We start from the raw sequence: 23292 nt of genomic DNA, 5'->3' as shown, positions 1-23292 counted from the left end.
GCAGGGTAAGTTGTTGCTGCTTCAATTCCAGTCCAGAGAGGACACCGTTGATTGCTATGTGGGACCAACAACATGGATCACGACATCCTCTCTGCATCTGCATCTGCATCCGCTGGGGTCCCCTCTCCGCCTCCTTCTTCCTCCTCCGCCTCTACCCCAGCTTGACCCCTTTTCTTCCTGAGGTTTTCCAGGCCATAGAGCATGTCTCCCGCAGAGCTGTAGGGCCCTTTGTCCTTTGCGCGACCTTCTGACGCTAACATACCCCTGCCGCAGTCCAGGCTCGAAGTATTAAGAAGCATGGCGAGGCTCGTAGTTTCCCATCGCAAGTCCGCGCCGGGAGCACCATCCGCTTGATGTCTGGGACTATTTTCGTCGGCGGGCACGTTGGAGAATAGTTCAAATGTCTCAAATGCATCGCCTGCGGGCGTCTCGTCGGGCCTCAAGACCCAAACGGACCCAGGTTTATGTGCCGTGTCGATGCCGACAACGATTGCCCACAACGCAGGGCCGATGGCGACGTCCAACACGTTTCCTCCCAACGTCAATGTCTGATGATGCCTCAAGCGACCCTCTTGCGTAATGCTGTAGCTCAGGAGCATCGGAAGCCTAGAAACGCATTCAGTCGCAGGTCAAGGTATCTCGGGTCACGACATACCCTTCAAGCGCAACCAGGAGCAGATGAGGGGGTTGGCGCGAACGAGGCGAGTTGCCTGACACGGTGTAATGGACGGGCCAGATGTTGGACACCGCCAAAGTTTCCAGCAAACGCCCACCACCATCCACGTCTAGGCAGTTGACGATGTCTTTCCCAACATCGCCTTGGAAGAGCTCCTGGTCCAACAGTGCCCCAGTCTGCCAGTGGTAGACCTTCACAGAAGGCTCGCCGCTCCCCGTCACAAGGAATTCCGGATTCCAGGGCACGACACACAGCTTGCTCACAAATTCACGATGGCCGAAGCAATAGTTCTCGATGATATGAGCTTGTGAGACCCCCCGAGACACGCGAATGTGCTCGTCTCGGTCCGCAGTCAGGATGTACTGGCGTCGTTTCAGTCCTGTTTGGACTTCAGTGATGGCGACGTCCGTTAGGAGTGACACATGACCAAGCAGCAACTTGCATTCAAACTGGAGTCCCTCCTTCTTGGGTTGAGACACCTTTTGCTGACGCTGTTGCCGCAGGGCTTCTAGATTACCTTTGGTGTGCACTGTTAACTCTGAAGCCGAGGGAGAGTAGGTCGCCTGTTGCTGGTCCTGAAGCGGCTTCTGCCGTGTCCATCCGGCCGTGGGATGCAAGGGTAACAAATAGACGTCGCCAAATTTATCGCCGAGTAGGAGACTCTTCTCGTCCGGTGTTAGGACTATTGCGCAAACACGCTTTGGCATTGCCCTGATAAAGACTTAAGCATCCCAAGCCAGCTCACCCGCTCAAGCAGAACTTACCTCTGACTCTTCAAGTGCAAAACCCCTCCCGTCAGCACGTCGAACACAATCACTGACTTGTCCTCGCCAGTGACACAGATGGCCGTCTTTCCGTCACTGGTAGTAATGATATGAGAGACGTTCGGTAGGGTGGTGTTTTCTACCTTGGGCTTCCGCCGCTCACCCTTCTTTCTCTCCGAGATGATTTCGATCGAGTCTTCTGACTCCTGATGGGGCAGTTCCCCACGAAATTCCTCTCCTATCTTTCGTCTTTTGGAAGCCCTGGCTTCTTGGCCATTGGCAGCGGCTTGGTCATACTCTTCGTCCTCGCGATCGGATGGCGACCAACGGCTCAAAAATGATCCATCTTTCAAGCACAGCGAGTTGATGACCGGACCTGAAGCTGCCAGCAGGAATGGCTGTTGGCCGTCCACCGGCTGGACGCAGCATAGCTTTTGAAATGGGCAAAGAACCATTTAGACAACTGAATGCTGCTTCTCCACCGTTTCGCGAACAGCAGGTGGATGGCAGGTCTGACTATTGGCAGGAACCTTTCTTTTCCAGAAGCCTGTCACCACTGGAATATCTTTTAGAAACCTAGGAGCATACAGCGAAGCAAAACCGAATCAATTCACACCATGAATGCTTTAAACACACTCGGTGAAATTTGGCAGTGCCATCACTGAGAGAATGCTTCGCCGTTGACGCCAAGGCCCCATCACGTGACCCTGATCGCACTCAGGAAAATAATCCCTCTGACATTGTCCGAAAAGTTGCACCTCGACCATCAACACCAACACCCTCGTCACAATCGCAACAGTTTGCCCTTAAATATCCTAACTTCATCCCATAAGAAGTCATGGGGGGCAAAACCGGCACCAAAGCTGTCTACTTCGACAAGCTCAAGGGCTTGCTCGAAGAGTACAAGTCCATCTTCATCGCAAGTCCTCCTAAGAAAACCCAAATCGACCAACTCAATTAACAATTTCTCCAGGTCAGCGTCGACAATGTCTCGTCGCAACAGATGCACGAGATTCGACACAACCTGCGCGGCGAAGCGGTGGTTTTGATGGGCAAGAACACCATGGTCCGACGAGCTCTCAAGGGTTTCATCCCAGACAGTCCGGAGTACGAACGGTTGCTGCCTCACGTCAAGGGTGCGTTCAGATTCAAGGTCAAAAAGAGAGTGGAACACATTGGTCTGACTGTTGGCAGGAAACGTTGGCTTCATCTTCACCAATGGGGATCTGAAGACCATCCGTGACAAGATCCTCGCGAACCGTGTCGCAGCTCCTGCTCGTGCTGGTGCCGTGGCTCCCGGAGATGTGTATGTCCCAGCTGGAAACACTGGCATGGAACCCGGCAAGACGTCGTTCTTCCAAGCTCTCGGTGTCCCCACCAAGATTGCTCGTGGTACCATCGAAATCACCACTGATCTCAAGCTGGTCGAGGCCGGCGCAAAAGTCGGTGCCTCCGAAGCTACCCTGCTCAACATGTTGAACATTTCCCCTTTCACCTACGGCATGAAGGTGCAACAAGTGTACGAGGAAGGACAAACCTTCTCACCCGATGTGTTGGACATTGAGGAGAGTCAGCTGCTCAAGTCACTGACCTCGGCAATCACTACGATCACTACCATCTCCCTTGCTGCCAACTACCCGACCCTTCCATCCGTCATCCACAGCTTGATCAACGGCTACAAGAAAGCCATTGCAGTCGCCATTGAGATCGATTATGAGTGGGATGCTATTCATGAGCTCAAGGATCGCATCGCCAATCCTGACGCATACGCTGCTGCTGCACCGGTGGCTGCGGCCGCTACCGAGGAGGCTGCGCCTGCGGCGGCCAAGGAAGAAGAAAAGGAAGAGGAGAAGGAAGAGTCTGACGACGAGGGTGAGCCACAGTCCTTGCACAAAATCCAAACAGTCCGAGCTAACATCTACCAGGCTTCGGTGGTCTGTTCGACTAAGCATCTCGAATCTTTGCTGGTCTCGGCGCGTGCACATGCAAAGGAAAGGCTTGAGGCAGCTACAGCTAGAGCAATAGACATGCAACATAGGTGCAATGGCATGATTGTCACACAATGTCGACCGTGGATTTTCGGAATTGACACGCTGAACCACGACTGTCCTGCCTTGAGGATCTTTGGGTAAGCGATGGATCTTTTTGCTATCTTCCCTTGAAACACCTCCTTGTGATGAACCATTTTTAACCCCGAGAACTTGTTTGCTCCATGAAGAACAAAATCATGCAACAACACTCTAATTTTTTACTGACCCCACTCATTCTACTGCTGCTTATCCTTTGCTGTTGGAGGCAAAATGCTGATGTTTGGTTACAAGGTTGGGTATCCACTCAAAATTACGGCCGCTGTATTCAGCCTCGTCGTGCCAGAACTCCTGGCATCGACACCTCGCCCAATGGTTCACTGTTTGCTTCAAAGCTCCACGTAGTTCATCTGTCTTTTTCGAGTCTAGACGTCGCTCCGCCTCTTTTCCTCACTGTCAACCCACGGCTCCAGAGTTCCCACATGTCAATATTTCCATCAAAACCTCGCTCGCTGCGCCTCTCAAGATTGAAAATGTGATCCTCCAATTACAAACGCTAGGCGGCGAATTGCTTTGGTCTTCTTTGCTCTTGAACCTCCACCTGTTTCTCGTCCTCTTTACGCTCCACATCCACTACCTCTGGCCCATTATTACTTCGCTCCCTGGCCATTGGGCCGGAATTTCCCTGGACTGCAGTTTCCCATGTTGCCTTGTAGCGTTCCCAGAGCTGATCCACAGACTGTCCAAAGATGTCCTTCCAAAACCTGTGCTCATGATACTTCCCCTTCCGCATAGTTTCGTTCATTCGGCTTACTGTACCGGGGCCCTGTAATTCCTCCAGCCAATCCAGAAACCAGGCGGTCTTTTGGTAGCCCTCGTCCCATCTCTGTCCTCTGTTCTCGGGTGACTTGTTCCAGTGCGGAGGCGACAGTCCAGCCTTCAATCGAACAAAATCTGCCATGCCCTCAATGAGCCCCCCTGGCGCGGTACCTTGGCAATTGCCCTGGAAGCAGTGAACCATCTCGTGCGTGATCACCCCGGCGATCTCATGGCGGAGTCCTGCTGAATTTCGTGACAATACGCCATTCACGTAGTCGAGAGACAGATGAATCTCCTTGTGGAGGTCATCTAGCGGTAATCCGATGGTGTACGCGACCCCACCCATGGCGCGAAGGACCACCGTAACAGATCTGACCTTGGGGATTTCGCTCAAGCCGTAGGGTCTGTACAAGTGCGTAACGACATGTTCAATGGCTCTCGTCAGATACAAGCCTCCATCCAATGAACTGCAAGCCACCTGGGCCGCCGGATGACCAATGTCGTCGAGGTGTAGTCGCAGAACGGGCTTGTGAGGCAGCTGTGGAGGCATGACAGGAGCAACCCTGTCCTTCGAAGGAGGCGCAGTCAAGGGTAACTCTGCCATATTCGACTGAGAGACGGAGCTGGAGATGGATAGGCAATTCAGGTTTCAATGGATTGTATGTATCGTATGAAGGAAGCTGGAACGATGTTGACGTTCCAGAGAAAGGAGAAAGGCTGAAGTAGTGCCGGGGCTCTGATTGGCTCCCGCGCCCCCGCGCCAAGCACAAGACAACCCGCTCAACTTCCCGCTCCGAGTCGCTGGAGTCAAAACATCAACACAAACCACTACAACGTCGTTGCCTTCTTCTCCTTCTCGTCGAACAACCTTTTACCACAATACCTGGAACCCACGTCGACATCAATGAACCACTGGACACTCTGCCGATCTTCTCGTTCTCCTGCTGGACCCTGATCAGGTACGTGTAAAATTTTCCCACATAAGGCCAGCTTGACCCCCTGCAGAGAGTGTGAGAACTTCCCTCAGACACATACCCATGTTCAAGACATTGCCATTGCTGCTGTACGCTGTTCGATCAATTGAAGTCACTTTTGCTGCACTGCTCCATTGCTCTACTCTGCCCACTGCTCTATATCGCTCTTCCGCCCTTTCCTACACCTCTCCATCTTCCAGATTCGTGCAAGAATACCATTGGGTATCTCACCAGTGTGACAAGATGGCCTTCTTGCTCAACCATCTGACTTTCCGTATGCTATTGCTGTTGTTGTCTGGCTGAGTTGTTTTTCAGGTACTGACCTGCCTGTACACAGTCAAGGCTTCTGCCGCGAATACAGTCTGTCAGACGCTCAACAAAGTCGACACACGCATCCCTGCCATTGGAAAAGCCGTCTATCTTGCCATTGCAGGCGCCAGAGCCAAAATGCTCGGCAAAACCTATGCTGATGTGCTCACCTTCCTGCATTATGAATTGACCCTTCCCGAGACTGAGGAGAGCTGGAAAAAGCGCCAAGATCTCCTGGCCGAGCTCTCGGACATCTTCGAGAAACGCAAGGAAAACAGCACGATCCCCAACGACTTTGTCCAGAAGGTCAAAGCCGTCTTACCTCATATTGTCACCACGGCGGGCTCTGAGCGTACCACTTTGTCTGCTCAAGCCCTCCGGGCTCTCTCCAACATTGCCAAACACCTCGAAACTCACATCCAGCCCCAACTGGATCTGCTTCTTCCTGGTCTCATTGCCATCTGCGGTTCGACCAAGATGGTCACGCAGAAAAACGCCAATGACGCCATCATCAGCATCTGCAAACATGCTGGGTACAGCCCCCGGCTCTTCTATCACGTCTGCGCTGCATTCAAAGACAACCGCATTCCTCCCCGCACTTATGCGCCGGAGTGGCTGCGCACCCTCATCGAAACCTATCGCTCGCAGATGGACCGTGAGAAAGACGGACCTGCTTGTGAGAAGGCAATCGCCCAAGGCCTCACTGATGGACAGGTCAAAGTCCGTGAGAATAGCCGTGCCGTCTTCTGGACCTTCCATTCATATGACCCTCGAGGCGCCCGCACCATTATGGGTAGCCTCAACACTCATGCCCAAAAGGCTTTGAAAGCCGATCCACACAACCCTGACAAATCCTCCGCCGCCGCCGCCCGAGCCAATGCTGTTCCAAGACCAAAGTCGGCCCTTGCTTCCATCAAAGCACAGAATAAAGAACGCATGGCTCAATCCCAGGAGTCGTCCCAACACCGTGGCTTGACTCCGGAACCTATTAAATCATCCGAAGACATCAAGGTCTTTGGTACCATGGACGACGCAGAGAAGAAACCCACCCTTCTCTCAGCACCAGTCAGGAGACGCATCGTTGCCACTCCCATGCCTTCCGTCAGCAGCATCCAGCGCCCCGAATCTCGTGGGCGCGCTGTAACGTCGGCACCCTCCGTCACCAAAGACAACACCGCAAACACAATCCCAGAGTGCGTCACCAAATCCGGTTATGAGACAGTCCCTAAGTCCAGTTATGAGACGGTCCACAAACCCAGTCATGAGACAGTCCCCAAATCCAGTTATGAGACAGTCCCCAAATCCAGCTATGAGACGCTCAAATCTGAGGGCAAAGAAAATGCCATGGTGGTTCGTCCACGTAAGAAACGATCTCCAAAGAGATCACCTCGGCGTTCTCCCGAACGAGATCGCCTTGCCTCCGAGAAAAAGACCCTTGTGATGGCCATGGAGGCACTTCGACGGTCCAGTCTCGATGCTCTTGGATACCGCAGACTGAGAAAACTGATCGAAGAAAACCCCGGTGCTTTAATCACCAAACACTCACAATTTAATGAACTCTTTGAACTCCTCATCAACAACATGGTGTCGTTGGATATGATCACTGAATCCCGAGACAAACGAGCCACAAACATCAACCATCCCGCTTACAACACACACACAATTCTCATAACGTTGGTCCATCTCTTCCAACAATATCCTCAGTGGCCAGAACCACAGCCAGGAATGACGCTGTCGGCCCTGCTCATTGCCCGATGCAACCACAGCTCGTCATATGCTTCTGTGCTGTCGGCCATCGACGACGGCGCCTTTCTCCTGTGCAGCCACACACAGACCACCCTCCCTACCATCGATGCTGTCCTCGACACGCTTGAACAGATTGAATATGTCATTACCACCAACGATCCTATTGTTACCCCCAAGTCGACGGACACTATTTTGTACAACAGCCTTCAGAGCCTGGCGTCCGATTTTGGCCCAGAAAAGCCCCGCTTTGCAAACAGGCTTCCTATTGTTATGGACTTTGGTCTGAAGATCCTCAATGCTCTCCTCATCCGGCTTGTTTCCTGCAATGAATCCCTCTACGAGATTCAAGAGGATCGCCTGGCCGCCTATGCCGAACACCTCCTCGCTACCTACACATCTATCATCAAAAGAGCCGTCATGAACTTCTGCATCAACCTTCATGCCGTTATCAAACCTGAAGAAAGATTCTACAAGTACTTCAAGAAGGAGTCGGACAAAAACTTGATTCATTATTATGTTGACGTTGCTGGATCGCCTTATTGAGAAGGATGTCTGGCTCATTGTTATCACTATTGCTAGTATGGAGGCTGGCGTCGATTTGCTTGCTGGCGTTCCAAGGCGGAAGGAGGTTCGGGTTCTTGTTTCTTTTGTTCCTTTTCTGCGAGTGCTGTTGTATTATTATCGTTATCACCATCATGAAGATTACTGTCGACGACGTCTTACGAGCGGTTGCTGGCATTGGAAAGAACCCCAGGGGACATGTCCACGGGCTTTTGGTAACCGGCGTTTCAGGGGACTTGTGGAATTGGGCAGGGCAATGGATAGAGTAGAAAATGAATCCAGATTGTGTTCCAAATTGCTTCTTCGGCCTGTCCGCCACTGTACTTCTGATGGCCCCCATTCTCATTCCCATAAGCACCTATCACGCGCCTAGCCTGGACATTTGAAGCAGTCCGATCTTCGCCTTACGCTATCAGACCAGGCTGAGGTGGCTCAAGCTTGCAGTCAGGGGTGTCGCCAAGTGAAACAGTAGACTTCTGCACGCGGCCTGGAGTAATCTGCCGTGGTGATGACACACATCTTGAAGACTAGGTACTACTAGAATCGACCCCATCAAGTGCCAAAAGACGTGCGAGGTACTCGTAAGCCAGAGATGGAGATATTTACGGTGGTGAGCTGGTTGCCATTTTGCAGATTGGGTGTCCACGCCCCCTTGGGAAGAGAGGGGAGCACACACCCTTCCAGCTACCCGGTGATCCTCATCAGCGCCGACAGACGAGCAAGCCTCTGCGGTTCCAGCTTGATTTGAGACCAGAACTGTTCACATGGCGTGATGGTCAGGTGTAGACATCGCGCATTGCCTCCTATGTGTCCTCCCCAAACCCCCTGAGCAGGAGCCTTCAGCAGAATTTCTGACTGTGTTGACGCTACGCCCACTAGTCATTTCGCCATAGGAGGCGACTGCTAAAAATGCCCCAGTGATAGCGAGTCGATCCAAGCGATCAAATGCGATCAAGCAGGACTAAGAATGGACAAGAGTTTAGCTACAGCAAAGCCACTGAAGCCACGGGGCAGTTACGCAACCTCACTCGCTCGATTGCGCCTGTAGGTGCTTTTAGCGGGGCACTTGGGTGTACGTCGCGCACTAGCTCGGCCGCCTTTAACTAAACCGGGAGCCCTTAAGTCTCCTGAACGGTGCACTTACCTGGCCGCTAACGCCTTGTCGAGGGCACGCTGCACACGCTTTGGCACCTTGGACCCTGGAGGTACGAGTAGTTGAGCCTGTCGTCCCCAAAGCATCGCTGCCGTCTGAACTCTGCGAACACCCCCAGAGCAAAAGATCTTCACACACCACGCCTTTCGTTCCCCCAGCCCGCTACCCCCCAATTGACAGCAACGGTCATCTTCCATGCATCCTTATCCTCCATCACCACCGTCGACACCTGTTGTACGCTGAACGGCGTCACTCTCTTGCCGCCCGAGCAGTTCCCCCGTCATGATCCTCCGTTGACCGTTTGACTTGACACCATCCCGTCACCAGCCTGCTGTCTGCGCAACCACCTCCCCCAGTCTCTCACTCTCCTCCACCCCGGCCTTCTCTCGACGAGCTGCACCACCCACGATCCTTACAACCCGTTTGCCTGCGTTTTCTCCTCTCGGCCTTGTACGACACATAGATAGTCCAGTCGAGGCATCTTCTCAATTCCCAAATACGTTCATTGGCTTGTTGGCCACCAAGGGGACGAAAAGACGACCATCACTACACCGACCCTCCTCCGCGGCACGAGCAAGATTGTCCCTCCAGTTTGTCCGGATCAGTGTTTCAGCTGCAGGTCAGCACACGACCTCGGCCATTCCTCAGAAGAATAAAATAATTCCGTCGACCGTACCATGTACAGGACCTGATCGTGTTTGAGATTTGTTTGCAGCGAAAAAGTGGGATTTTTAATGCTATAACATCACCTTGTCACTCTGAAACGGCGATCTCATGTGGACGTAAATCCACCATATGTCGACAATCTACAGCACATACCGATATCAGAGGACGTAATGGCCACCGCGATGGAATCTCCTGTGGCTTTCCCTGAGTCCCCCATGGACCCAGACGACGCCGCATACCCGTGCAAAGGCTGTGGAAAGGTGAGAGAATGCGCTGACTCTATTCCTCGAACAGACGGCTGACGAGTGGGAAAAAGATACTCGAGGAAGGCAAAGCATTCGAGCTAGGTAATATATCCCCGTCCATACGGTTGTTGTTGGAACAATATGGTGGCTGACATGGTCCAGCTGGTAACAGATGGCACATTGACTGCTTTAGGTGCAATACCTGTGGCACCCTCCTCGATTCCGATGCAAATCTACTTCTTCTGGGCGATGGATCTCTGATATGCAACAACTGCACCTACAGTTGTAGTAGCTGCGGAGACAAGATTGAGGATCTGGCCATTCTGACCGGGGACCAGGCGTTTTGCGCCAATTGCTTCAAGTGCAGGAACTGCAAGAGGAAGATTGAAAATCTACGCTATGCCAGGACGTCGCAGGGCATATTCTGCATGGACTGCCACGAGGCTCTGATGGCCAGGAGACGCAAAAAGACAGCCAAAAACACCGCACAGCGCTCCAAACTGTCAAACAATGTCCAGCTTGACAAGTCTTTGCCCGCAATCCCACCTCCAGAAGCCAGAAAGACGGCCTACATGCCGGAAAGCCAGTCGTCTCCTTTCCCCGAGGTCCATGCAGAGCCCCCGGCAGCAGGTGTACCTTCTGTGGGTAATATGGTCAGCGAATTGCAAGCAGACTCGGACTCGAGGCCATCCACATCGGACCAAAACCTGCCGCGCGGTAAGCGACCTGTCTCCGAGCCTTGCGGCTCACATGCTGATCCTGATCTATTTTCAGATATGCTCACCTTACCCTCGACGACCTTCCGTAACAATCGACACTCGATCATGTCGCAGAGATCAGATCTATCGGGAGGGGGAGGTGGTGGTGGTGGTGCCGAAGAATTTCTGATACCGCTCACCTTTGACCCTACACCACAACCTGCAACCCAGTCACCCAGCATTTCCAACCAGACGGTGCAAAGACCAGTCGAGGAGAAGCCCGCCGATTATTTCACCAGCAAATCCGCCGCGCCAATTGCCCAGCCGCAAGTGACCAAATCTAACACCTCAAGTCCCCACATCGCCTACCAAGAGAAAGGTCGCCTCCCTTCGAGAGAAGCCGTTGAGCAAACCCGCAGAGGAGGAAATCTGAGCGTATCGGGCTCTGCCACCGCTTCGCCCTTCATTCCAGTCGAGCAGCCGAAGAGATCGGAAGGTTCCCCACGACTGTCGCAGATCGTTCACAACAGCGAGGCGCAACACAATGAAAGATTCAAACTCCAAGAAGCGCCCAAGTCCAAGAAGTTCTCTACGTCAACGCCGGGATCGCGTTCAGAGGGCTCTACTCCTAGGGCTGACCTCTCTGCAGATCCAATGGAGCAACTGGCTGCTAAACCTTTGACAGTTCCAGACATTGGGTCACCATCAGATCGCGACTACTCGACACCTCTTCTGTCGAACCACTCAAGCCCAGCATTTAGTGCTTCACACGGTTCTCCCAAGGCGGCACCGTTGCCTGCGACCTCCATCTTACAAAATCTGCCTAAACGAGGCGACTCTTTGGATAGCGCAAAGCGGACTCAAACGATACCTCGTAAAGAATTGGGCCCTGCGGCAAACATCGGTCCCGCGTCGGGTGGTAGCGCCAACAGCGGGTCATCTACGCCCAAGCCAGTAGCAGACCTCACCAAAGTCAATGGTGGGAAGGTCATTTCGGGGCCTATAGGTTCACCAAACTCAAAGGGCATCTTTGACGCTGCAGACGACTCTCTAATTCAGGATCTTCACACCGCCGGCAAGGCAGGCAGTGAGTCTTTTGTTGATCCTCGGATCCCACCACTGCCACCCTCCGATCACGCAAGGTCGAGAAATGAGTCCTTCAGCACCCTTCAGTCCGAGAATCAGCGATCTGGGGATGGCCTCAAGTCCCCAGGCCTACCTAGGTATTCAGCAGGCGGGGATTTCACTATGGACGAAGATATGGCCCGGATCATGGGCGGTGACGAACCCAGTGCACATGAATCATTCCTTAGGAGGGTCTCGAACTCTGTGCGCCACGGCCGCAGCTACAGTGACAAAACTGGTCGGCTTTCGAAGGATCGCTGGCCTCGATCGCCGGCTATGCCCATCTCGTCAATCGGCCAGGAAATCAGCAGTCCCAGCACTGCTTCTCCCGAGAATCGCGACGAACTCTCCTGGTTCAAGAACGAGCTTCGACGTGAGCGGCAAAAGATCATTGAGCGGGAGAAACGGATAGCTGAATTGGAAATGCAGCTTGATTCGGCCGCAAACATCAAGCAGGTAAATGTCGAGCTCAAGGAGAAGAGGTCAACGATAGTTGTTCTCGATACACAGAAAGAGATCGTCATAAGAGAGTTGGAAGTCCTTACAGAGCACCTGGCTGCAGCCAAGCACAGCGGCGAGCGATTCGACCTTGGCAGATTGAGCAACGTTGTGCTTCGCGATTTTGCAGAGGCGTTGGAAAAGCTGAAGGACTCGTTCGCGCCCCAGATCGAGGCTTCTATCCAAAAACGAAATGATTTGGTCGACGAGATAGCCAACCTCACACAGATGAAAGATAAGAGCTTCATGGAGTTTGAGCAGCTGTCTTCGAAGAACGCCCAGTTGGCTGAGCTCAACAACCAACTGGTGCACCAAATTCAAGGTCTCTACAAGGCAAACTCTGGCACGCAAGCCGATCAGTCAAAGTCCTCAATGAACGGACTAGGAATTTATTCTCACCACAAAGAGAAGTCGAACGTCTCATTTGACTCGAGGGATATGCGCAACATGTCCACCGACTTGACCAATCTTGATTCGGCGAGTACTTTACAAGGTGAAGCAGAACCTGTGACCGTCCTTCAGGGTCCTCAAGTGGTGAACATCCGCAAAGGTCAACCCAGGAAATTTGATTGGAGAAAAGGACAGAAGGTCGCTAAAGGCGTCACAAAAGGTTTAAAAGGGGCCTTTTCCTCAACTCAGCAAAACTACAGCCGAGACCTACAGTTTGCGGAGACAGGGGCCTATGGATCGACGACCGGCCTCGGCCAAGAATACTCGAGCCTCCCGAGAACTAACCCGGAGCCTGTCAAGCAAGGCGGCTTTGGCTTCTTCAGCACTCAGAAAGTGGCTTCGAAACCCAACGGGCTGTATGCCGCACAAGCCAATGCGAGCACGCCGTCTTTGCTGGCTGAAGCTGGCGCTCGTAAGGAATTTCCCTCCGATTTAGGTATGCCGTGGCTGATGTTGACAACAGAACTATTTGGCTCTGAGCTCGAACTACGGGCCGAATACGAAAAGAACACAATTCCTGCGATTGTAAGGAGGTGTGTCGAAGAAGTCGAGGCTCGTGGTGAGTTCCGTCGGAAAGCGCTTGATTTGACCACGCTGACCCTCATCAGGCATGGATGTTGAAGGCATCTACCGCAAATCCGGGGGTAACTCACAGGTGCAGCAAGTAAAAGACTGGTTTGAGAACCCCTCGAAAGATTTTGATCTTTCCGATCCCGATCTCGACATTCACGCCGTTACTTCTGGATTGAAACAGTATTTCCGACGGCTGCCCACTCCACTCATCACTTTCGACGTCTATGACAGACTTCTCGAGACAACGACGATTGAGGACAAAACGACCAGACTTGACGCCATGCAACGAGCGTTAGAGGAACTGCCCAGGGTACACCTCGAGACCCTGGAGTTTTTGATTCGACACCTTGCGCGGGTAGTCCAACAGGAGAAAGAGAACCTCATGACAAGCATGAACATTGCGGTGGTTTTTGCGCCTACCATCATGAGACCGGAGAGTTTGAATCGGGAGCTGAGCGACACCAAGATGAAGAATGAATCGGTGATGTGGATGGTGGAGAACAGCGAAAGATTATTTGGGAAGTGAAGGAGAAAAGAGTTGAGCGGATATAGTTTTCGAGGCATTGAATAGGGATATCATTGGATCGGGCTGAGTTTGGGGGCGCAAAGAGCAAGGCCATCATCTCTTGCGGCACATCATGACCATGAACCTGTGTGTGTGTACTACTTCCATTTCAGCCTGGCGCCATACGGAAAAGGGAATCAGTTTCTTCCTTGCACGGGCGAGGTGGACAATCAGGGTCCATCCATCAGTGTCCGTCTAGCATGGGAAGATTGGTTTGTTTGGTGGGGCCTTTTGAGTTGCTGTATCTATCACTTTTTGAGACGGATACGGCGAGACATTGTCGAAGTTTTGCGGAGAAAAATAGCACAGAGGGCCAGGGGATTCTAGTCCGAGATAGAAGTGTTAGAGTGATCTACGAGTCGGATTGGATTGTGGTGGTTGACCAACCCTCACGGAAAGGGGAAGAAAGACATATAAAGAAACCATCTGCCGAAGCCGTTTCATCGTTTTAGATCCGTTTTGTTCTTGAACAACACATCCGCCTCGGGCTGAGCACTAAAGGAGGAATGTAGTTGACCACACTCTTCTCCACGTCCAGTCCTCGTCCCTCACCCACACTTCGTATACTAGAAACAACTGGACGAGACGTCGATTGATGCCATATCTTGGTAGCTTCATCTTCAAGTAAGTGCGATCTCCGGGAGACGGACAAAGCAAAATTCAACCAGCACACGAAGCACAGGAGTGAAGATCCGCCGACCCTGTCCCTCTTGTCCTTTTGAGACACACCGACATGCTCATAGACGAAATAGGAAATCGGCCCTACAGCTACCGAGTCGAATCTGGAACAAAAGGCCAATCATTTCTCAGGGTATTGGTAGTTAGAATTTACTAATCCTGTTGAGGACTAGTATGCATATCAACACATGTCAGCCTTGTTGAGGTATTTGAAGAGCTCTGCAAGGACCATGTACGTCAATAAATGAACATCAACGCTTTGTTACTCACCCCCTCCTTTGTCTTTCTGCTTGCAATACAAGTGTCAGTGAACCCCGTGTTGCAGCTCAGCCTGACCTGAGTTCATCGAATACTCTTTGTCAAACAGATTGGATCGAAATGGCTGGTTTTACGAAAAGACATCTGCCTCTGGAGACTTGCAAGCTGGATGCTTTAAAATCACCTTCAAAAGAAGCGCCAATGCAAGGCCTCCATCAACCATATCCACGTCCTCCAGCAGTCCCAAGATTCCTCAGCGGCCGGAACCCTCCTGCGGATCCATACATTGATGCTTGGCTCGAATCGTTAGATCAGGACCGAAAACGATGTTCAAAGTCGGATAGCCATTTGGCACGGGTGTCCCTTCTTTTTCAGCCTCCAGGCAGACTCTCTCCGGAAATGCCCTACAGAACTCCTTCACCGGAAATGATTTCGGGAGCTTCTCCTGCGAGCGGCGCCACATCTTCGCTGGTAGCAATCCCTGGATATCGCGAAGTCAACCTAGCCACTCATGGCATTCACCTCCGCTCCATGGACGAGACGCTTCCCAGGCATGTTAAGCGCCTTGTCAGTGACATGTTTAAGAGACGCCAATCACTGGAGCCTGACATGAAGGATACTGAGGGCCGACGAACGCTGACAGATCTCACCGAGAGAAACAGCGCCGAGAGCCAAGTGGCCAAAGAACTCAAAAGACTCATCTTCCAAAATTCCGAAACCGAAGAGAGAGTCAAAGGTCTTTGTCAAACAGTGGAAGGTTACCTTATGCGAAAGGAGCACCTGCCAACCTCATCTCAACCGGACTTCGATAACAGACTGAGCCAGCCAAAGCCCGATATCCTCTACAGCTATGTCTTCGAAGCCTTCACATTGAACCAGCAAAAACAATTGAACAAGATGGCCCAATCCGAGTTTACCGCCAACAATCAAAGATCCATATATCCTTTCTTCGTTGTCGAATTCAAAGGCAATGCTGGCCTTACAACCGGTAGCCTCTGGGTTGGAACAAACCAATGTCTTGGGGCCACAGCTGCCTGTATCAAAATGGTCGAAAAGCTCAACAAATATGTCGAGGGGCTCGACACGTCAACTCTTCAACCCGTGGACACTACTGTCTTCAGTATCGCCATGAGTGGGAGTGAAGCCCGCCTCTTCGTCTCGTGGAAGGAAGGCGATGGTCAATATATCACTCAGCAAATCGAAGGGCTCGCGGTTTGTCGACCTGACCATTACGTCCGACTCCACAGGTTTGTGCGCAATGTCATCGACTGGGGAACAGGCAGCCGCCTGGCGCAGATCGGGGCTGTTCTCGACTACATCCAGGAAGAACCTCAGAAAAGATTGCACGACGCCATCGCTGATGCCTCTGACAACGCTATCAAGCCCGATCGCAAACGCCGGAAGTGACCATCTAGCCAGTGGAAGCATGCAAAAGGTGTCACAGCGGGCGTGGAGGTACCCCGGCTCCACCAGGACACTGGCCCCAAGAAGGAATACTTGTAACCGCTCCCTAGACACGACACACGCAACACTAGGTTTTTTCTATACGAGGGGAATTGACCGGGGGTGAGTTTTTTACATCCGCTGCGCGGGAACGCATGAGGATGGAACGACAGCAGAAGGCCGAGCATGGACTGGAGCATGAGGGCTGGAAGCGAGCTGGACTCAATCAAGCCTTACCAAGGTATACGGAAGGGGTCAACTCTGCCTCGGGGGCTTAGGAGGGATTGTTTTGGCACAATGAGGAGAGGAATGTGATGTAGTGGCGCAAGGAGAGGCATTTACCAGGTCTAGTGAGAAAAGATATGGAAATCAATTTACTCTGTCAAAAACGAAATATATCTTACATCTACGGAGGATCATATCGTAGATGGTAATAATTGGGTATCTAGGTACTGTGGGATCTTCGGGACAAGCCTAGGTACCTATGTGGTCGCCACCATGCCTATACAGAGATCCCGAATAGGGGGTCGCCGTAGGTGCCCGGGTGCCTGCAGAGGACTCGGCTGAGGGGCTCACTAGGCTAACCTGCAAGCTAACGGTCGCTGGAGCTTGACCGCCCGACCCCCGTTTTAGGCTTTCGGCTGGTGGCTCTCCGTACGTCGCCAACGCCATGCGCAGTCCATCGCCCTCATCTTCTGGTACACGTCTCGAAACGTCTTCACATGAGGTCCTACAACTTCGGTTGCAGTTCAACAAACCCACACCACGACCACCTTGGGCAGCTCATGCTCATGTCCTTTCCTTCGGATGTTTCCAGGCAGCTATGAATGATCTGTCTCCCTCGTTGGCATCATTCTCCGCCTCTGGAAGATGATGTTGTTACCCTCACCCTCTTCCAACCATGAATCAGCAACCTCTCTACCCCGGGCCTCGACAGCCTGCGCCCGTTCCCAATGGTGACCACAACTTCTCTCAGCCCAGACCCCATACGAGGCAACCCGACCAGCAGGACACCAACCAGTCTCGCGCGGCGCGATTCGAAGATGAGAAGAGGCGCATTATCGACGCCTGCTTTAGCAAGCGAGATCCCGAGGGGATGCAACTCGAGTCTTATATCACCCACGTCCGAGTCCTCGAAGATGCTTCCTACCCGTCCTCCCCTCCTCCTCCGGACTCTCCTAACTCCAACAAGAAGCATCGAGTCATCCTAGTCGCCGTCCGACGCTCCGGCAAGGTCAGGGTCCACAAGGCTCGCGAGAACCCCAACGGCTCCTTCTCGATCGGCAAGACATGGAATCTCGATGAGTTGACCGCCATCATCTCCTACACGTCCCTCGTGCCCGCGAATCCTCAGCAGCAGATGGAGAAGCAGTGGGCTTCCAATACTGGTTTCACTGTGTCTCTGGGCAAGCCCTATTTTTGGGCCGCCCCTACGCCGAAAGAGAAGGATTTCTTTATTGCCAGTCTGATCAAGATATACCGAAAGTACACAGGAGGAAAGCTCCCAGATCTCATAGGCTTTGCTCCGCAGGAACTACAACAGATCACCGGTGCGCCATCCACCCAGAATACCCCTACTTCGAGGACCAATTTCTCCCCGATTGTGCCGTCCCCAACTCCTCCACCTCCTCTGGCTCCGAGTCAAACTGCTGCCGTACCAGCACTCAGCGCGAACAGACCACAGTCTCCATATGTCGCCCAGCCGCCTCCGAGCCGAGATGGAAACCGAATGGAGCTGCAAGAACCAAACAGGACTTTTGGCCGACAAGAATATCGTCCACCAACGAGAGATGCGGCGCGGCCACCTTCCTCTCAGGCAGAAGAACGGCCTTTAGGCTTGCCCCCTAGACCCAACCGTGGCATGCCGGTGCAGGATGGCCCTCGCACACAGCCTTTTATTGCCCCGATGAAGCGTGAGGAAGTCCGTTCGCCGTCACTATCCGACAGCCTCCAACCGGCTCCGCTGCGACCATCCATCAGTCCCAAGGCCTCTCAATCGTCACTCCGGCGACCTGATTCCGCCCTTGAACCACCACCTCTAAGACCCAACGGTCTCAACGTCACAAAAGCTGGCACGCAAGACTTTTCGGCGAAAAGATCTGGGCCCATGCCAGGCCAAGACTCAAACAGGGATGCTGGTCGCGGCGAACCTCCAAATACCTCCAGGCCGAGCACGGCTGCGAGTGATCGCAGGTCTCCTGAACCTCCTCCTAGTCTTCCAGCGCTTGACTTTGAGCTCTTCCCCGAAAGGAAGAAGGCAACCACCATTGCGGCTGACCTTAAGCCTGATCAAGCCGCGGCCCCAAGTCAGAGTAACAGTGCGTTTGTCACTCCATTAGGGACACCGACCGCAATGAAAGAGGACCAATCACAGCGGAAACCGGATTACTTTACGAGCGAAAAGGCTGCAGCAGAGAATAAGCAGCCGGAGGCAAGCGATGCTGTGCCACCAAAGGCCGTGTACAACGAAGTAACTACGTCAGAGCCCGAAGCTATCGACCCTACAAACGAACCCACGGCCCCAGAGGCTATCGAGCCACCACCTCCTCCGAAGGTTGAAGAAGAGCACCGCCCTGGCCTTGGTCCTATGATCAAGAAGAGATCCGGCAAGGACATCGCGAATCAATTCCGAAAAGCTGCTCTTGCTGCAGCTGCATTTCAACCCCGTCAAGGCGGCGCCGGCGCGCGCTTGAAGGCAATGCAGGAGAAGCTCTCGAACGAGCCAGATGGCATCACCAGTGTTGTCCCAGCGCCCTTGAAGAGAGGTATGAGCTCGGATGGCGCAAGGAGCGGTACCCCGGATCCGGCTACCACTGAAAATGAGAAAGAGCAGCCGACACCAAAGCTTGCGCCTAGTGAGGCTCTTCCCCGAGTTGAAGTCCAGCGCACCGCCACCTCGGACAGCGTCGCGACGCCGGAAACGCCCACAACAAAGCCTACCCCTGCCGAGCCTGAGGGGCCGAAGGGAGAAGAAACAAGGGCGGAGTCCCCGGATAAGGGCCGGTCATCTTCGCCACAAAGAAAACGTCGGCAACGGCTCGAAGCAGAAGTTGAAAAACACTGTACGGCTTTAGGGATCGATCCACGGATCATTGAGGGCCGCGGGGCAGATTTGAATGAACTCTTGACGGAGTTTTCCTGGGATGGGAGGCTTGCAAATGACCAGGTTTTGGACAACTTCGAGACCGACATTCGCAGGGAGATCGGCCGTGCCCAAGCAAGCGGTTGGCTCGGCCACGTCGAACATCAGGAGACCAAGGTACAAGAGCTCGGAAAAGCATTCGAAAAAGCGATTGCCGAATGTGAAGAGCTTGATGGGCTGTTGACCCTCTATGCGCATGAGCTTGACACTCTCCACGAAGATATCGAATATATCGAGGCGCAAGGGCAGGGATTGCAAGTGCAGACTGCCAATCAGAAGTTGTTGCAGGCTGAGTTGCAAAATCTCCTGGGAACGTTGACAATCTCCCAGTCAGATCTTTACGCTTTGCAGGATGCAAAACTGGACAACTTCCAAGGCGTACAGGCGATCGAGCGTGCATTGACTTTGCTCTACACGGCAATGCTGACGATCGACCCAGACTTGCGCCAGAACAAGCTCCGTCAAGCGGCTTCTGCAAACAACCGCAATGGCTCGGGAACAAATACTGATGCGGATCTCACCAAGATGCGAGCGGTGCGCGAGAAGAAAGAGGAATACAAGAACGAGAGCATGATGTTCGTGAACCGCTTTAATCAGCACATGAAGAACATGTTCCAAATGGCTGAGCAGCGAACAAGCGAGGAAAATGCCAGCATGAGTATTTCTTCTGGAACCTCGTCCTTCATGCTTAACCTACGGGCTTTCAACGCCTCGCGACAAGAGCTTTGGGTCTACAATGCCATGATGCTTTTCGTGCGGGAGGTCAATCAGTACGAATGGCAGACATTGATCAACAGCTACGAGATCAACGTCAAGAGTATCTACCAGGATCAATTCCGAGACTTCAACATGGGCCTTAGAAGGACTGTCAGACACCCCATGGGAGAGGAGCAAGAAATTCTTTTTACCCACCAAGACAAGGAGAAGGCAGAGGAGTCCAATCTTTCCACCGCAGCTCGCAAGCTTACTGTCAAGCGTGGCAGGACGGCCAAGACGAGTGCTATGCGACATTCAATTAGCGAAAGACGAGACGGCAAACCCGAAGCCTGGGCTGTATTCGACACTGTCCTTGAGCAACAAGCCACGGCCATATCGGAAGAACAGAATTTCATTGTACACTTCTTCCATCTGAACTCGCAATCGAACGAAGATTTTGCGGAGCTCGTACAATCTCGGCCGCCTGAACAGCGCAGGCTGCCCAATCTGCAGGCCAAGCAAGCGTATGATCCGGATCGTAATTTGGCCAAGATCGTGCAGAATACGACAGAGGGAATCTACTCGTTCTGGCCGTCCGACCTCCAGGGGTTGATGGAATGGGTCTTCAAGGCGGATCAATTACAGGGTGTGGGCGTCCTGGTCTCGCTCGAACAGTGCTTGTCGAAATATGAGGAAACGAACCAAGAATTCATCACTCGGACAGTCAGGACCCTCCACGAGAGGCTCGTCGGTCTCTTTCACAAATTCGTCGAAGAACAAGTCAAGGCGATAGAGGAAACGAAGGTGAAAGTCAAGAAGCGAAAGGGACTGATTTCTTTTATGAGGGTCTTCCCAGACTTCATGGCTGTGGTGGAAGACATGATTCCGCAGGAATTTGCCCACCAGGAATCACTCGAGGTGCGCTTCATCGTCAATGACGCCTACACCAAACTTCTGAAAGCCATGTGGGAATCTCTCAACTTCATCGCCAAAGACAATCCGGCAGCAAACTCTTCTGGTGGGACGACAACAGGGCACTCGAATGCACCCGTGAGCGGCGACCCGGAAGATAAAGAGGCATTGAACTATCATATCCTCCTGATCGAGAACATGAACTACTTTGTCGAGGAAGTCAAAACGCACCACAATGTGGTCCTCGAAGAATGGGTTGAACGAGCGTCGCGCGATCAGTTGTCCCACCTGGCACAGTACACGGATGCCGTGATCCGACGGCCACTGGGCAAATGGCTTGATTTCTTGGAAAGCACCGAAGCCCTCATGAAGACGAACGACTCGTCGCTCACGTCTATCGCGAACAAGCCATCCCACTCACGCAGTGCGGCCAAGAAGATCCTCGGCAGTTACGATGCGAAAGAGATTAGGAAAGGGGTGGAGACGTTGAAGAAAAGGATTGAAAAGCACTTTACGGACGCAGATGATCCTTCGGCAACCGCCTTGGAGAGGCCAGGAAAGAAGGATCTGATCGGAAGGGTATTTGAGGAGTGTGCCGTCCGGTACGCCCACGCCCACGACCGGATGAAGATGGTCGTGGACCGAGTCTACGAGGGCAGTCTGGATATCGAGTGGAGGAAGGAAGATGTGCTGGGCATGTTTAAGAGATAGAAATTTGAGGACGATCGGTCCGGGGAAGAACAAAGAGTGCAATATCTAACGAGGACGATTTGACGCAACGGCCGTGTTCCCAGAAAAGCAGAGCAAAGCAAAGCAGATCAAGGCACAGCTCAGCACAGACAGACTTACTCATATACCTACAGCCGGAACTTTGTTTTTATTCCTTTCATGCCATCGAGGAGCGTCTTCTTGCTTTGTTGTTTACACGCGACGAGACAGGAAATGGGGGCAGCAGGCGCAGGGACCAGATGACACAATTTCCACTTTTGGTGCGATTTGAGGTGATGATGTGATGGCGATGCGATTCAGACGATCTGATTGATTTGACTTGTTTGCTTGCAACAACGATTAAAAGCGCGCATGCGCGTGTATGTGTGTATGTGTGTGTGTGTGTATGTGTGTGGGGTTGTGACAAAGCGTCTTCTTGCTCATCTTCTCACTCAACTTCTTGGGATATCTGGTATGATGATGTCAAGAGAGATCGAGGGAAGGAGAGGGAGGGGGGCAGGCAGGCTGGCAGGGAGAGAGTGGTGTGGAATATATGATTGAGGACGTGCACATGGATGTTGTATGGGTGTCGGCGGCGTTCCTGGCTTTGTACAAACAAAACCATCCATCTGTGAAAAGTCTGGTCTGGTCTTTGTCTGGCCGACAGCGACAGCGACAGCGACAGCGACGGCACGGTCGGTAGCAAAAAGATATCCGTCCACTATTTCAGTCAGGGACCTACCTCCTGGTTATCTATCCATCTTGATCTATTACTACAGCGTCTGCGCAATATTCTGTCCTTTTGCCCTATGTCTGGCTATCGAGGCCTGTCCGTGATATGATTCTGTCAATGGTTCCTCGAGGCGGGGGTGTCGGATCTCGCTGTGGTTCGTGTAGTAGGCCGTCTGGTAATGATGATGAGATAATGATGGACAAGTGCTTCGACGAACAGTGTGTGTCGTCGATCGAGAAAGCCGCGTCTTTTGTCCCCATCGATCTTACCTTTGTGAAGGAAAGAAACCTGTACTCCACATCCTTCTCAGAAGTTGAGGGATGTGGAATCGTGCTCAAGTGGTGACATATTCATCCGATAATATGGGAGACAAATTCAGACCAGGCCGGGCACCACAATTGACTGGGCGCTTTTCATACATCTGGTCTTTCCTTGTCTGTCTGCTTCCCCAGCTGGCGGAAACGTTCGTTCGCGGATCCGAGTCGATTGCTTTGCTCCATGGGATGGATGCATGTGCATTGTTCACACGGGTTCCATCAGCTCCGGGTGGGCGATGACACGGAGACGACAATGGACTTTTTAACCATGCATACTCGGTGCTCGTGCCTGATCAAGGATCCGAGTCAGATGTGGGCGTTGGACAAATTGCACAAGATCGCCGCCGGCAATCCTACCTATACGGTACTATAGAAGGAGGATCGAAAGCCCATGTCTTCGATCTTACTGATCTCACGGAGGGAACTTGCCGGTGCTGCCCTGGTTGGGGGCTGTCGTGGTTTATGGCGAAGGATGCGTCTTTGGACCCATGGGGTGACGCCAGGTCCATTTGGAATTGACAAAGTCAAACTCGAGGACAATGAAATTCAGGCATCA

General features: G+C 52.7%; 7 protein-coding genes across 7 annotated transcripts; 5 read left to right on the top strand and 2 right to left on the bottom strand.

Moving 5' to 3' along the window:
• Positions 1–77: 77 nt before the first annotated feature.
• Positions 78–1895, bottom strand: AYL99_11144 (hypothetical protein; the record flags this gene model as incomplete). The annotated part of the gene is made up of 3 exons (XM_018842650.1): positions 78–606; positions 656–1387; positions 1441–1895. The coding sequence occupies 3 exons, from the start codon at positions 1893–1895 to the stop codon at positions 78–80; spliced, it is 1716 nt and encodes a 571-aa protein (XP_018688063.1).
• A 383-nt stretch (positions 1896–2278) lies between these two features.
• Positions 2279–3388, top strand: AYL99_11143 (60S acidic ribosomal protein P0; the record flags this gene model as incomplete). Its single annotated transcript, XM_018842649.1, has 4 exons — positions 2279–2340; positions 2419–2576; positions 2635–3312; positions 3366–3388. The coding sequence occupies 4 exons, from the start codon at positions 2279–2281 to the stop codon at positions 3386–3388; spliced, it is 921 nt and encodes a 306-aa protein (XP_018688062.1).
• A 635-nt stretch (positions 3389–4023) lies between these two features.
• On the bottom strand, positions 4024–4890 carry AYL99_11142 (hypothetical protein; the record flags this gene model as incomplete). Its single annotated transcript, XM_018842648.1, has 1 exon — positions 4024–4890. The coding sequence occupies one exon, from the start codon at positions 4888–4890 to the stop codon at positions 4024–4026; it is 867 nt and encodes a 288-aa protein (XP_018688061.1).
• A 613-nt stretch (positions 4891–5503) lies between these two features.
• AYL99_11141 (hypothetical protein) lies at positions 5504–7858 on the top strand (the record flags this gene model as incomplete). Its single annotated transcript, XM_018842647.1, has 2 exons — positions 5504–5534; positions 5598–7858. 2 exons carry the CDS (start codon positions 5504–5506, stop codon positions 7856–7858), a joined length of 2292 nt encoding a protein of 763 aa, XP_018688060.1.
• Positions 7859–9865: 2007 nt separating this feature from the next.
• AYL99_11140 (hypothetical protein) lies at positions 9866–13810 on the top strand (the record flags this gene model as incomplete). The annotated part of the gene is made up of 6 exons (XM_018842646.1): positions 9866–9955; positions 10012–10042; positions 10103–10657; positions 10715–13123; positions 13175–13270; positions 13320–13810. 6 exons carry the CDS (start codon positions 9866–9868, stop codon positions 13808–13810), a joined length of 3672 nt encoding a protein of 1223 aa, XP_018688059.1.
• Positions 13811–15184: 1374 nt separating this feature from the next.
• AYL99_11139 (hypothetical protein) lies at positions 15185–16192 on the top strand (the record flags this gene model as incomplete). Its single annotated transcript, XM_018842645.1, has 1 exon — positions 15185–16192. The coding sequence occupies one exon, from the start codon at positions 15185–15187 to the stop codon at positions 16190–16192; it is 1008 nt and encodes a 335-aa protein (XP_018688058.1).
• Positions 16193–17129: 937 nt separating this feature from the next.
• On the top strand, positions 17130–21689 carry AYL99_11138 (hypothetical protein; the record flags this gene model as incomplete). Its single annotated transcript, XM_018842644.1, has 1 exon — positions 17130–21689. The coding sequence occupies one exon, from the start codon at positions 17130–17132 to the stop codon at positions 21687–21689; it is 4560 nt and encodes a 1519-aa protein (XP_018688057.1).
• Between the last annotated feature and the right edge of the window lie 1603 nt (positions 21690–23292).

Source organism: Fonsecaea erecta (assembly GCF_001651985.1).
Source record: "Fonsecaea erecta strain CBS 125763 chromosome Unknown Scaff13, whole genome shotgun sequence".
NCBI classification, from domain to species: domain Eukaryota; kingdom Fungi; phylum Ascomycota; class Eurotiomycetes; order Chaetothyriales; family Herpotrichiellaceae; genus Fonsecaea; species Fonsecaea erecta.
The sequence above is the reverse complement of the archived record's forward strand: the minus strand, read 5'-3'. Positions and strand labels throughout refer to the sequence as shown.